At 34.2% G+C, this 13,446-nt stretch overlaps 1 protein-coding gene across 3 annotated transcripts in view; it reads right to left on the bottom strand.

Moving 5' to 3' along the window:
* Positions 1–1,018: 1,018 nt before the first annotated feature.
* LOC107315944 (heparan sulfate glucosamine 3-O-sulfotransferase 1-like) overlaps positions 1,019–13,446 on the bottom strand; it is a 54,117-nt gene continuing 41,689 nt past the window's right edge. For all 3 annotated transcript variants that reach the window (XM_085555203.1, XM_015866896.3, XM_032445521.2), the window contains one exon: positions 1,019–2,964. In XM_085555203.1, coding sequence (XP_085411329.1) covers positions 1,916–2,845 — 930 coding nt within the window. In that variant the 5' untranslated portion in view covers positions 2,846–2,964 and the 3' untranslated portion in view covers positions 1,019–1,915. The remainder of the gene's footprint in view (positions 2,965–13,446) is intronic.

Below are 13,446 nucleotides of genomic sequence, written 5' to 3'. Positions count from 1 at the left end.
TCCACACCTGATGCACACCAATCTGAGTAGTGCCCAGATCATAACAATACCAGTGATTAAGAAGCCACAACCTCACAAAAGATGGAAGAAAAAAAAATTATTTTGAACAAAGAAATAATATGTTCATTCAGTAATCATACTGTAGAAAGATAATTTCAGAGGTTAATTATAGGCTAATGAAAAACTAGAATAATTTTCCATCTTAGATATACATTAACAGGTAGTAAAATAACAAGATTTGTTATTCTATTTTTAACATTTTACAATTTTTGAAGGAGTATGATGACAGCTCTTTCCAACTAATCTAAAGCAGGCCTGAATCTGTTCAGATTCAGTGGAAGAATAATGCTACCACCCTAACATCTAAGTAGCACCATAGTAAGGTGATTTAGAAACCCAAAATTAGTGCTGCAATACGTACCTTCAAACTCATGAAAAAGACAACCGAATTCCACAATGGGAACGTATCCTGTAGCCTGCACAGTTGCTTAAACAGAAGAACACAGATTTTCACAGATTACCAACAGTATTAGGTGAAGTCTGATGCTTAGAGTGTGCCCGTACAATTACAGCTCACTGGGATTTTTGGATTGAAATGTACAATTTCAAACAAGCACAACTGCTTGCATTTATGGGGTTCTATTTAGCATTTCACATTTAACAATTCAAGTTGTTTTTTGTCTTTGGTGCTGTTCTATGTAAAAGAAGAGCAGACAATATTGTCAAGCAAGTGATATCAAAAAGAAAAATGCCTAATGCAGGATGTTACTTTTATACATAATCTGAGTATGTCAACCATAGTATACTGAGCAATGTTTGAGAAATACAAATATAAAAAGATGTCACTTTTAAGTCTGAGTACCTCCTATGACCTGCTTTAGAAATTACAAAGAATACTCCATGCTTTGAAGGGCAGGCAAAGAAAAGCACTTTTCTTATTCAGAAAGATCACTGTTCCAATGGAAATACTTAAAGTAAAGCTGTGAGAGAAATAGAATAACTAGTCACAGAATACAAATATGATTAATATGGTAGTATTGATAAGCAGATATCTTGTTCACTCAAATGCAAAGTAAAATTTATATAATCAAACATTTGTACAGGTGCTGATTTTAACAATTTTTTTTTTCTTTTTTTTTTTTTTTGCATTTTAGTATACACAATAAGGGCATAAACTGAGGTTGCCTGGGATCTTTTAAATTCTTTACATTCAGATCTCTCATTTTCTAAACTTCTTCAGGCAGTTCATATTCTTACTTTATTATTTGGAGATAATTTTTCTTCAGATCCAAGATGTTAAGACTACTGATCATTACTGATAATGATACACAGACAAGGATCTTCTAGTTCACCTATTCAAAATCAAAGGTGAAATAGATTCCTTTTATTATTAATTTTTTGAAAGCTTTGACATATTAACACAGGATGAGTTATTTACTGGAGCCACTACATATGCCCCTAACATATAATTTAACCTAATGTATGAAAAGTTCTAGAAATCAACGTCACTATCCTCATACTTGATATAAAAAATACCAAGAACAAAAAAAATACAGAACAGTTAGAACAATACAGTTTCAAATATGTACATTTTTACATCATTAAAAGCAGTCATTTTTCTAAAACATCATATGTGAATTAAGTCCACTGAAATTCCTAAGGGAAGGATTTGCATAATGGGAAAAAGATTAGGATATGATCCAAAGTAAACATACAAATATGTGAAACTTATTTTTACCCCAACACAAAAGCTATCATTTGAATGACTTGATGGATGTCTTGTTCCAGTGAAGCAAACACATCACTGCTTCTACATACCAGTATATTCTCATAATATGAATCTCTACATGTTACAAAGATACGCTTGAAAGAGTTCATTTCAGGCCCTTTTAAAGAAAGACTGATTGCAAATGCATTAATGCCAGTTGAAAGAATGATTAACCATTCTGTAAAATTTTGCATTGTGCTCTCTGAAATAAGAATAAAGTTGTTCTAAAACAGTGCTGTTAACAAGAGGATGGGGTCGCCCTTTGGATTCATGTAAACATCTCTCTCTTCCATCACTTCGAATGCAGTAGAATCCCTTAGTTTGGTTAAAATAAAAGTTAGAAGACATAATTCGGGAAGGAAGATTCAGAAATCTCTCAACTTTTTGTAATTCAGGAAGAGGGTCCTTGATTAAAGTATTGCCATCCACTATGTGAATCTGATCCAAACTGAAATGTTTAAGCCACTTTTCCATATGAACATCATATAAACTTCTCTGAATAGCTTTGTATTTGGTATTAAGTGCTCCATTCTTAATAACAATATCTTCAAAAAGCTGAACAGGCTTGTGGCTTTCTATTCTGTTGTAATATACTTGGGTATAGTCAGATATAACTCTCTCAGTGGGATCTCTTAGAATGAGCAGCAGCTTAATGGAGCTATTCATGTCATGAATTCTTTCTGGAGCCTGTGGTGATGTAAAATAGCCTGGTGTTTTCTCAATAGTAATTTGATTTCCATAAGAAAATGGCATCAAACTCCTGTACCAGTCTATTCCTTTCACATAATTTTCATCCCAGTCAAAAAAGTGGACTTCTGTAGCAGCTACAACAATATTAGGATGAATATCCAACATTTCCAGCAAAGCTCTTGTCCCTCCTTTACGAACTCCAATGATAATTGTCTGAGGTATTCGTCGACTTGTGCCAGGAGGTCTCACCTGTGCTGAATAGTGTTCACTTTTATTGCTGAACAATCCTACCTGTGACTTCAGTGTTTCCAACAGTGCTCCATTCTCCACGGGAGCACCCTGAGTATGAGTCAGCAGAAGATAAGCTGACACCAGAAGAAAGGCCATGTGGAGAGGAATTATTAGTTCAAGATAATATTCTGTTTGATTAATGAAAGAACAGATACATTCCTTCTTGAGTTGGTTGGCAGAACCAGCGGTAAACAAACAGCAATTTTCTGAAGCATCTGCAAAATAAAATAAATCAAATCAGTATTTCTAAACCCATCACAAATTGGAAATTCAATTTACCATTCAATTCACAAATCCAATCTGTAATCTCAATAGAAGTTCTGTTTAAAGTTCTGAACAAAAAAGAATGTGGGTATTTATATGGAAATTGCAAGACGGAAGAACAGGTGCATTATACCAAACCCATTTTGTTTTAAGAATTACAATTTTTTAGATGGGATGTTTGGGAAATAGTAAACATGCTAAAGGATCAAAACACATTCTTATATAAATGACAGTTAATGTCTATTGATTTTGAAAAGCTCCCAAATAGTGTACATCACTGAACATGTTTTTTAAGGCATCACACAATAGGTGACTCAAAAAATATTGGCCTTCAAATTCCAAGCACATTTGCAAGCCATGACTTTGCTTCATTAATGCCAAGCCTTGTGGCAAATTCAGAATTTATCAATTCACAACCTTCTTAGACTTCCTATTTACATTAAGGACAGAGCTACACATAAGTTGCTTTTGGAAGCACTTCCTCTCTTACCTGAAGAAAGAATATACAGCATTATTGCTGCAATTCTGTGATCCCAGTAAGCTAGGATTTGGGCAGGATGGGATGGGAGCTGGGAACAGATAATATTTATTCTAACCTTTTCCTTAACTCTTGTATTAATTTACATTCTAATCCTCAGTGTAAAATTAAAATTATTTGAAGAAGATTGAGGAATTACTGTTGTAAACCCCTTACTTTTATTTCAGTTTCCTTTTTTTGTTCTAATATTCACCTAAGATTACTTTGCTAAAGGCAAGATCAATCTGAATATTTGGCAAGAAAGCACTGCCTTGCAAATACCATGAAGTAGTGAACTAACTTAAATAATTTAATTTAAATTCCAGAACTATTCCACTCAGTTTTAAAAACAGATTCTTAACAGATATATTAGACATCTTTGACTAACCAGAAAAAAATTGTCTTTAGAATTATTGATAAGAATATCAATATATTCTTCTCTATAAAAACACATTTAGAAACCAAGTAACAGGAGACTCCATGTTTCATACAGGCCAAGGATTAGTAGCATTTTGGAAAACAACTGTTAATTTAAATTTAACAAATTTTCAATTAATTAGTTTTATATAGTCAAAATTTCCTAGAGTTACTGCAAGAAAAAGAACTTACCTAGGAAATACTACCAGAAATAATCGAATTCAGAATGTGCTACAAAGCTGATGCCTAAATAGATCAAAATTGCCTTTGGGAGCAATTCCAACAGAACAACATTCCAGCTTCAGCCTAAGAGATTTGATTGATTTTGATGAAGCTCTAAGATGTTAGATCCCGTGGTTAGGTTATAATTGCTACATAAATGTAAAAAGGATTTAAACATGATTTATCAAATATAATTGGAAGGTTATTTGAATAATTTTTGTGCTGCTTTTCTGTCTTTATGCAATTAAACACAATTTTTTAGAAGATATGAACTGCTTTTTATAATGAAACCAATATATTTTACATTGAAGCACTGTGTACTTTGAATCTCAAAATATTCCTATTAGCTATATGGAACACAACAAAAAAAGTAACTCCATGATGCATTATTGGAATTATGGTGCCATACTACATGTTTATTTGGTAGTTTTTGTGTTGCTTAGTAACATAGGGAACAGCAACAGATATGATACTAAGTAGATATGAAGTCCAGAAAGAAATTCACACTGTGAAGATAACTATTTAGGTGAATAATAACTGGAGATTTTGTTTGGTTTACTTTTTTAAAAGCTAAAGAAGAAAATATGCTGGCTGAAAAATCATTTTAATATTGCAGAAATGGTCTAAAGACCTTCAATTCCTGTAATCTATGGTAAAAAAAGATTAAAAAATCTAAATAGCTAATTATTTACCTTAGTGAAGTACAACATCTCAGGGTAAACAGACATATAGTATTAGTAGTTATTACTAATATTATAAATGAGTAATAATACTCTCCACTGCCTGTAATACTTTCAACAGGGGAATTTCACAGCACATTATATTGATGAACTCTGCACTCTATTAAGGCAGTATTCTCACCTTACAGGAAATTTTGACTAAGGAACATTAAGTCAGTTCAGGAGTGCAAATGCTTTAGAAAGTCAGGGTTAATGTCATCTCCTTAACAGGGTTACAGTCCAACCATGAAAAAAAAAACAAAGTAGGGCTTCCAATTCCCCACCCACTTCCAATTTTGTACCCTTTGTTGACAGCCACTCATATCTGTTATAGTAATTTACATTTACATGCAGAACTGAAAGGAGAGCACGAAAAGCAAAGCTAAGAATTCCCCAGTGTTTCAGCGTAAGAATGGAGAATTTTTTAGAATATTGCAGTTTTCTCCCTCATTTCCTCCAAACTTAAACAAAACATGAGCTGCAAAGATGCCCTTCACCACTGAAAGCTACAACAAGCAGAGGTGTTCAGAACAAATACAACATAACAACAGTTTTTATAGTTGAATTTAAAAAAATACTTTTTCTATAAAAATGCATACTTTATGTTTTTTTCCCTGATACAATTTCATCCCAACACCATTAAGAGTTTTCAACCTTTTTAAGACTTGCAGAAACACCAACTTGTAACAGGTCCATTATACTTCTAATAATTAAGAATATTTCTAACGCTGACAATATGAAAAAGTTATAACAGCCTAACCATAAGGTAAATTGCTTCAGGAATTACTTTCAAAAACCATACTGTGATGACAAGCCAGTGTAAAGTGTCTTATACAGACTGGCTCTACGTAATAAATAATTCTAAACGACAACTACTATCACTACAACAAGAGTTTATTTGTTAAAATTCAATCTTCTCTAATACAAAGGAAAAACCACTTATTTCCAGACAGGTCAGGAATACCTAGATTGAATTCAGAATATAGTGATAACATAAAAATATATAATAATAGCATAAAGAATATTTAACTCTTCAAAAATTTTCATACCTAGAAATAGTTGAATAGACCTTACTTTTAATATAAATAGCACAATTACTTTTAAGTTTATTCTAGAAAGAGAGCATTGAGAAATAGCTACAATTGAATATATGTAGAACTGCGCTAAAATTTTCAGTGCTATCTGATTCAGAAGAATCCCAAATAAAGAAATACATTTGATTCAAAATAGAACCTTTCACGTGGCTTGATGTTAGAATTTTGCATTTTTGCAGAAATATGACAGTGTTCAGAAACATCGTTTTCAGAGTTGTTTAAAACAGAATCCAAGTTTGTAACGTTTTGAAAGAACAAAATCCGATTTTTAATTTTGCAATCAAATCCCAGTCAAAATGAACTTTAGATAGGCTTACATTTCTGTGCTGGAATTTGGTCTCAACTCTCAGTAGAAAATATGATTGTAATCTAGTTAAGCTCTGATGATTACCAAAAGTATTGAGTAGCAATTCCCCTTGCGTAAAATTTTAAACCTAAACTCATGTTTCGAGTGTGTATGATTAAACATAGTTCATACACACTGTTTTCATTACATCTGTATAAAATATGCCTTTTAAAATACTGAAAATCTAAAACAATGTAAATAACAAGGACAACTGTTTTAATGATACATGATTGTTAAGGTTGAGGGCAGACTGATTTAGAGGTTTTGCCTTCTAAAGACATGACTATTCCATTCCATGATCTTATCATGCTTATCGCTGACCAATTGGTGGTTGGATTTACTTTTCTTCACCTCTGCTACTAGTAAGACTCATTTGAGTGCTCCACCACCTTCTCTCCTATCAGGAAAAAAATCACTTGCTTGGATAAGTATCTCAAGATCTACTGTTCATGTTACGAATACCTCTTCTCAGCTTAATTTAGTACAAATGAACTGGATTATTTCAAACGGTTTTAAATAGTATTGTTAATCTAACTCCTTTTACTGCAAATAGCCAGAAATAATAGGAATGTAAATAGGAATAAAAATGGAAATAGCTATTTGGTGACTAATGTTAGAAGATGCAAAACAACTGCAATTGGCTGCAGGCTTCTCTACTGTCAGCTACCCAGACTATAACAGATTTAAAGAAAAGCTAAGAAAGGTTAGTATAAACTATAAACACATTTAATCATTGGCAGGTGATATTAGCAGATAGGAGTTTTGAAAGTTTGCTTCCCTAAGGCTAGTATGATATTTTCTTATTTCTGATAACTCAGGATAGAAAACTGTCTGATGATAATGACTTCTAATACATGGCAGAAGTTTAAAGATGGTAATATATACAGTATAAATACTCCGATATATTTCTGCATGAAATAAAACTTCTGTAGACATAGCCAACACATTTTTTAGTATCTTTGAAAACGTAACAATCCAAAAACCTACATAAAAGTTACTGAGCCATAATTTCATGAACACCCTTAATATATCTGTTCCACAAATCTCGGCATATTCTAAGTAAGCTTCTAAATAGACGTAAAATAAATTCTCCTCCCACTGAGATGTAAAGTATTCATGGTGGGTAGATTAACATGTGTGACAAGGCCAATTCTGTACATTTAATCTCTCCACACATCACATCAGTGTATTTCAAATGTAATCATATTATCATTTTATTGAATTAACGTTGCACCTGTAAATGTTAATTATGCGTCAGAATCAATATAAATGGAAGTAACAGAGCTGGAATGCTAGGCCTTCAGCCAAATAAGCATTAACTACATAATTACAAAGACAGAGCAATGTATGGCTGATAACTGTTTTTTATGTTTATTTCTACAGATCTTAGTGAGGTAATATTTCAGCCTCTATACCTCTGGTATAATTAATTGAATATTATTCATTTACCCACGTTCATTGTCAGAAAGAACATCTTGATATTATTATTGCTGTTTAGGAACTACAATTAAGAATCTGCTGTTTGCTTTAATCTACAAAACAGCAAATTCCTGCATGACATCCTCATCTAACAGCTGGCACTAGAACCTCTGCTACACCCTCCTGTAAGAATACAGCTTCCTGGCTTTAGAGAAATAACACCATAAAGACCTGCTAATTTGAACTGGTAGGGACTCTGAATCATCATAACTTCAAGGACCTTGGCTCACAGAAGAGTTTTTCTGGGGAGAATTTATAAATATTATTCCTCAAATTCTCAGCATTGCTCCAGTGCATGGCAAGAACACTCTGGACAGAGCTCAGCAGATGCTGGCAGCTAAATGGGGAATTAGACAGGAGTGAAGTATGAGTAGTTGGCCAGCCATGAAGCAGGTCCTTTTTCCCCACCCTGAGTGCTCTCACAAGGTTAAATGCTTCAGCTTTTGTAGCTCTGTATCTTATCTAATCTTTTTGGTAACTTCTCAGGGAAGTTTTTCAAGGCTCTGGTATTACCCTCAGGGAACCAGTTAAGCTATGTGATACTGACTGATAAGTGTTGCTGTATTGTGCCTTGTTTAATTGCTGTATAGCTCCTATTATATAAGGAATAAAACAAACTGATTCTTCCCCTGTCATAAAAGCTGTACTTCCCAACAATTAGCAAATTTGAGTCTTCCTGATGACAGATTCACACACTAGGAGGAGACAAACCAATATCTTGGCTCAGGAATATACTGAAAAATGCAAGAGTAAAAGTGAGCTGAGAGTTCAACCCTAACAGAATAAAGCGGTTGAAAAGCCCATCAGAATTGAAACATCTTGCAAATGGTGACTGAAAAAAATTTAAGATGCACTTCTTAAGTGTGTGAAACCAAAGGACATATTTATAATTCTGACTAGTTATTAAGTATGAGGGCTGCTCCAAAAGTAATGCCTCTTATTATATTGGCCCATGTAGTCAGAGACATGTTGGTGGCAAAGGCTGAACTTCCCACTAATATTACATTTTGTTGCTGTGTGATAGCAGCAAAGAGACAGTCCAACAAAATAGCATCTGAAATGGGAGTGCACATGAAGCATAGTTATGTCATTAATTCCTCCATGAAAATGTTGCACCCATGACCAAACAGTACTCATAAAATTTTAGCATCAGAAAATCCAAGATCACACAAATAAAGAGGCATTTTCTACTTTTTCTCAGAGCAAAGAAATGTGTAGAGGTCAAGTCAGAGACCACACAAAGCAAGAGCTTAGCACTTTTTAAAGCTGATTGCTACAGAAGATAATAGAGGTAAAACTGTCTTATGGTGGTAAGCAAATCACTGCTAACAGAGGAGATGTTAAAGTAGAAATCTAGAAAAAAATACAAAACAAACAAACACATTAATAAAGAATATAAAAAAAAAACTCTTGAATAAAAGCTCCATTAATGCCTTCAACACATACCCATTACCAAGTTACATGCACTTCTAACCCAGCAGGCATCTGCTGAGACACAGTAATGAAAGCAATTGAGGAAACATTTGAAAGTGCCCAATAACCAGAATACAACACAGAAAATAGCACAGAAAATAAGCCAGTTGTGCCAAACTCAAACTTCCTTAACACCGCTTCTAGTGCTAAAACTCAGTCTTATAAACTGTAACATACAGGCTGAACTTATAGAAATGTCAGCTGTTCAACTAAAGCCAAAGTATTAAAGATACACAAAAACCAGTCAAAAACTCTTACACTTCTCCTCTTTACCCCCAGTCCATCCAGCTATTATGAGAACTTCCCTGTACAAAAACAATCTCTGCACCTACAGGCTAAGGTTTTCTTTGGTTGTGCTCGAAACCTGAAAAGCCAGAGGAGATACAGCTGCAGAAACTCTGCACCAAACAGCATGATTAATTCAAGCAGAACATGTTCCTTGCCATACAGTGTAACTTCTTCCCCATAGCTCAGTGCTACTTTGCACTCAGCTCAGCCTTCCACACTCTCCATTTAATGCTGCTTCACTTCAAATCAGTTAAAAATTCTCAGAAAGTCTCTTTGATGGCTGACAGTGCCTACAGCAATTCTTCAGAGCCTTTTAGCTCTGTCTGTCAATTTCCACCTAGGTCTTCAAGGTAAAAATCATACTTAGGAGCCATCACATACATTCAGGATCTGAACTTCAAGACTTCAAATTTGTGAAACCTGTGACAATGTTTGTCGTATTAGAAAATGTGACTAGGAGGATCTACAATGGAAATGGCTACAGACTGAATAAGAACATGTTATAACTCCTTCCCAGATTCAATGATTGACAGTTTTTGCTGACTGTGGTGATAAAACTAATAATTAATACTTTTGTCTGAAATTGTAGAGTCAGTTTGGAATACTTGGCTGTATCTAGACATATTATGATGTCATTTTTACAACTTCTCCTTCAGTTTGAATGACGATGCCAGCATTTTAGTAGTTCCTGGTGTTGGAAACTTCTGTAACAGAGAAGAAAGTGGCAGAGGTCTCTGATGGATTTCCATAATTAAATGCATATTAATAAAAATAAAGGGTCAGAACATTTGGTCATTCTGCTACCCACGAGTAGGTTGTACAGCACATGTACTTTAATTCTTTGTTAAACCTTTCATTTCAGCTACTCAAAGCGATACTGCATGACAGCAGACTGGTTTTATTGCCACAACAATGGGACAGTCCTCTAGGAACAATATATTAATATGGCATAAAGTCAAAAGGAACCTCCATTATCTCTCATTCTTCATCTCCTTCTCAGTTTTCATCCATCCTAAATGAAGTCCAGGATGCAATTCCATAAACAAACCACAACTGTTTTTTTCTAAATTTCAGTTTCAGACTGATGGAAGATCTTTTCTTTCTATAGGGTGAGGTGACAGTTTGGGCATATATCTCTGCTATTTTATGGCTGCAAATAAAAACAGAGCTCAATTTTTTCATACTGTGTAGCTTATAACCCACAAATGCCATGCTGTTTTTTAGTCCACGTTTGCTTTTTTCTTGAGAAATTTAAAACGAGAAAAGCTGAGGATCAGCCTTTGTTTTCCTTTTAGCTATTTTCCATTACCACCAAAGCGCCTAAAGCATAAGCATAAAGCAAGGTTGTGGGTGCTTGCATGAAATGATTTTAAATAATAAATAAATAAATAATGCGGAAATAATAAATAAATAAATATATGCTGTAACTGGTTCCTTAAGACTCTAATCACAGTGCAGTTATCTCACACTGTATTTTACCTCTAAGCACACTATCTTTTCCATTTTCAAAGCATATTGAGTTTTTTTAGAGGAGTAACAGAAATATTTTCTGTATGCTTCCTGCATCATCCTTCATCAATAGCTTAACAGTTACTTCAAACTTTTTCAAGAGCAAATGACAACAGCTGAATGCCAGGTAATTTGCAGAACCAGTGAGGCTCAGAAAAAAGGAGCAAGTGAAGCGCCAAACCAACACCTTCAAATATGACTGCCTAAATGCACATAAAATCAGAAAGAGGTTCTGTTCTGTAGCCATTACTCACAGTGAATAGTACTTTATTCTGTTAATAAAATGAAGTCAGATAGTTCTGAATGTAAGATGAGAGAATCTTAATTCCCTACATAAAGTGTGATTTAAACTCTACAGGTACTGAATATTTGAGGCTTTTGTAATTCAAGGATAGCTGAGAACTCAACCGAAGACTGGCCGTTTTTATACACTAAAGCAACTACTTTCAAACTCAGCATTAAATAAAAAACATACTAGAATATGCGCAATGACTCTCCAATTAATATTTGCAATTTACCTGTTTGCATCTGCTGATACATATCCAAGTCTTGCTCTGTTTCAGAAGAACTTCATTTAACAATTCTATATTTTTTTTGTTTGTTTATTTTAGGGTTTAAAAACCCCACTAAGATCATCTAGTCCAACTGTCAACCTATCACCACCATGCCAACCAGACTGTGTAACTCAGTGCCAGATCTATACATTTTTTTGAACACCCCCAGGAATGGAGACTTCACCACCTCCCTGGGCAGCCTGTTCCATTGCAATACCACTCTTTCTCATAAGAAATGTTTCCCAATATACAGTCTGAACCTCTGGTGCAACTTAAGGTCATTACTTCTCATCCTGTCACTAGTTACCTAGGAGAAGAGGCCAACACCCCACCTCACTACAACCTCCTCTCAGGTAGCTAGAGAGAATGGTAAGGTCTCTCCTGAGCATCTTTGTTTCCAAACTAAATAATCCCAGTTCCTTCAGCCACTCATAAGACTAGAGATCTTACGCCTTCAATATCTTTGCTGCTCAAACATACAGCATTCTGTGAAGATTAGTGTGAAATTTATTTCAGGTCTCTGCTGAAACATCAGCATTACTTATTACCTGTCCACCCTTCTCCTGCTCTCAGCACTTAGTATCTCACCAGTTGGTCAGTTATACATAAAGGCCTTTGCACAGCACATTAACAACAATATTTGCTCCCAGATCCATTTGTGAAAAATACCTACTTCTATTTAAAGCAACATAATGTTTAATTTTGTGGCAGCCAAGGATTTTTTTCTGCACTCTGATTATGAATGTTCAGTCCTCTTACCTTAAAAACATGTCTACAGGGGAAAATAAATCTGGATTCAAAATTTAATTTGGAACTGCATAATACAGAATAGATATTTCTGTTTATAGTATGCTGAAAAAGGTAATGCAAATATGTAGTGTAAGCTTCCACTTATCGATGCTAGCTTGGGTTTAAAGCAATTGTTTTGTCTCTTGAGAGAAGATAGTATTTTCTCTTGGAACTATACATTGTATATATTATTTTACAACTTTAATGCTGAATTTTAACCTTAGATGTCTAGTTCAACGTTTCCTAGCTGAAATATTTTCACGCTCTCATCCCAATTACTCCTTATAGCATCTAACAGTGAAAATACATTTTAATCTTAAACAACATTTATATTAAAGGGAGGTTAAATTTCTTCCAGAAACTTTCTGCCCAGGGGGAAAGTCTGATATGGATGCACTTGGAAAGCTGTCACACCTACTGATGCCTTGAAGGGAATTCTAGACAAAAGAAGTCAGTTGCTCTGAGTTTATAGATACAAATCAGAGTTCAAAGAAAATTTTTGACATTAGAGTCAAGACGTTAGAATAAAAACAACACTGTAGCATGTGGGTGTGAGAAACAAGAGGTTCAATAATTAAACGTGATAAAAGTATTGATTCCTATACTATGGAACTTACAAAAAATTATGCAAGAAATTAGAAAGTAACACATCTAAAACATACATAAAAAGCAACTATACTTCTCCTGACATTAAAAAGACAAATAATATAATTGTGGGTCACGGCCTGAGAATGCTTCAGAAATCAAATTTCAGTGAAATAAGACATGAAATCAAACCCATTTCGTAAAGATGTTTTATGGATCTCCTGCACCCCTAAGTAGGCAAGATAAATTGAATGTGACGTATATAAAATTATAACATATAACAAAGCAGTGCAAAGCTGGTAGTAAAAGAAGAAAGGAGTGGTGAAGACAAAGGAAACTACAAAAAGCAAAACAACTAGGCATATTGGCAAATTTGTAAATATACAGCACAAAAACTCAATCAAAGGGTGACACACACCTACACTTAGTTCTGTGCCTCTA

The sequence above is a fragment of the Coturnix japonica genome, chromosome 8 (genome assembly GCF_054131305.1).
Source record: "Coturnix japonica strain WE chromosome 8, WE-NBRP24, whole genome shotgun sequence".
Taxonomy (NCBI): domain Eukaryota; kingdom Metazoa; phylum Chordata; class Aves; order Galliformes; family Phasianidae; genus Coturnix; species Coturnix japonica.
Note: the sequence above shows the minus strand (reverse complement) of the source record. Positions and strands in the feature narration are given on the sequence as shown.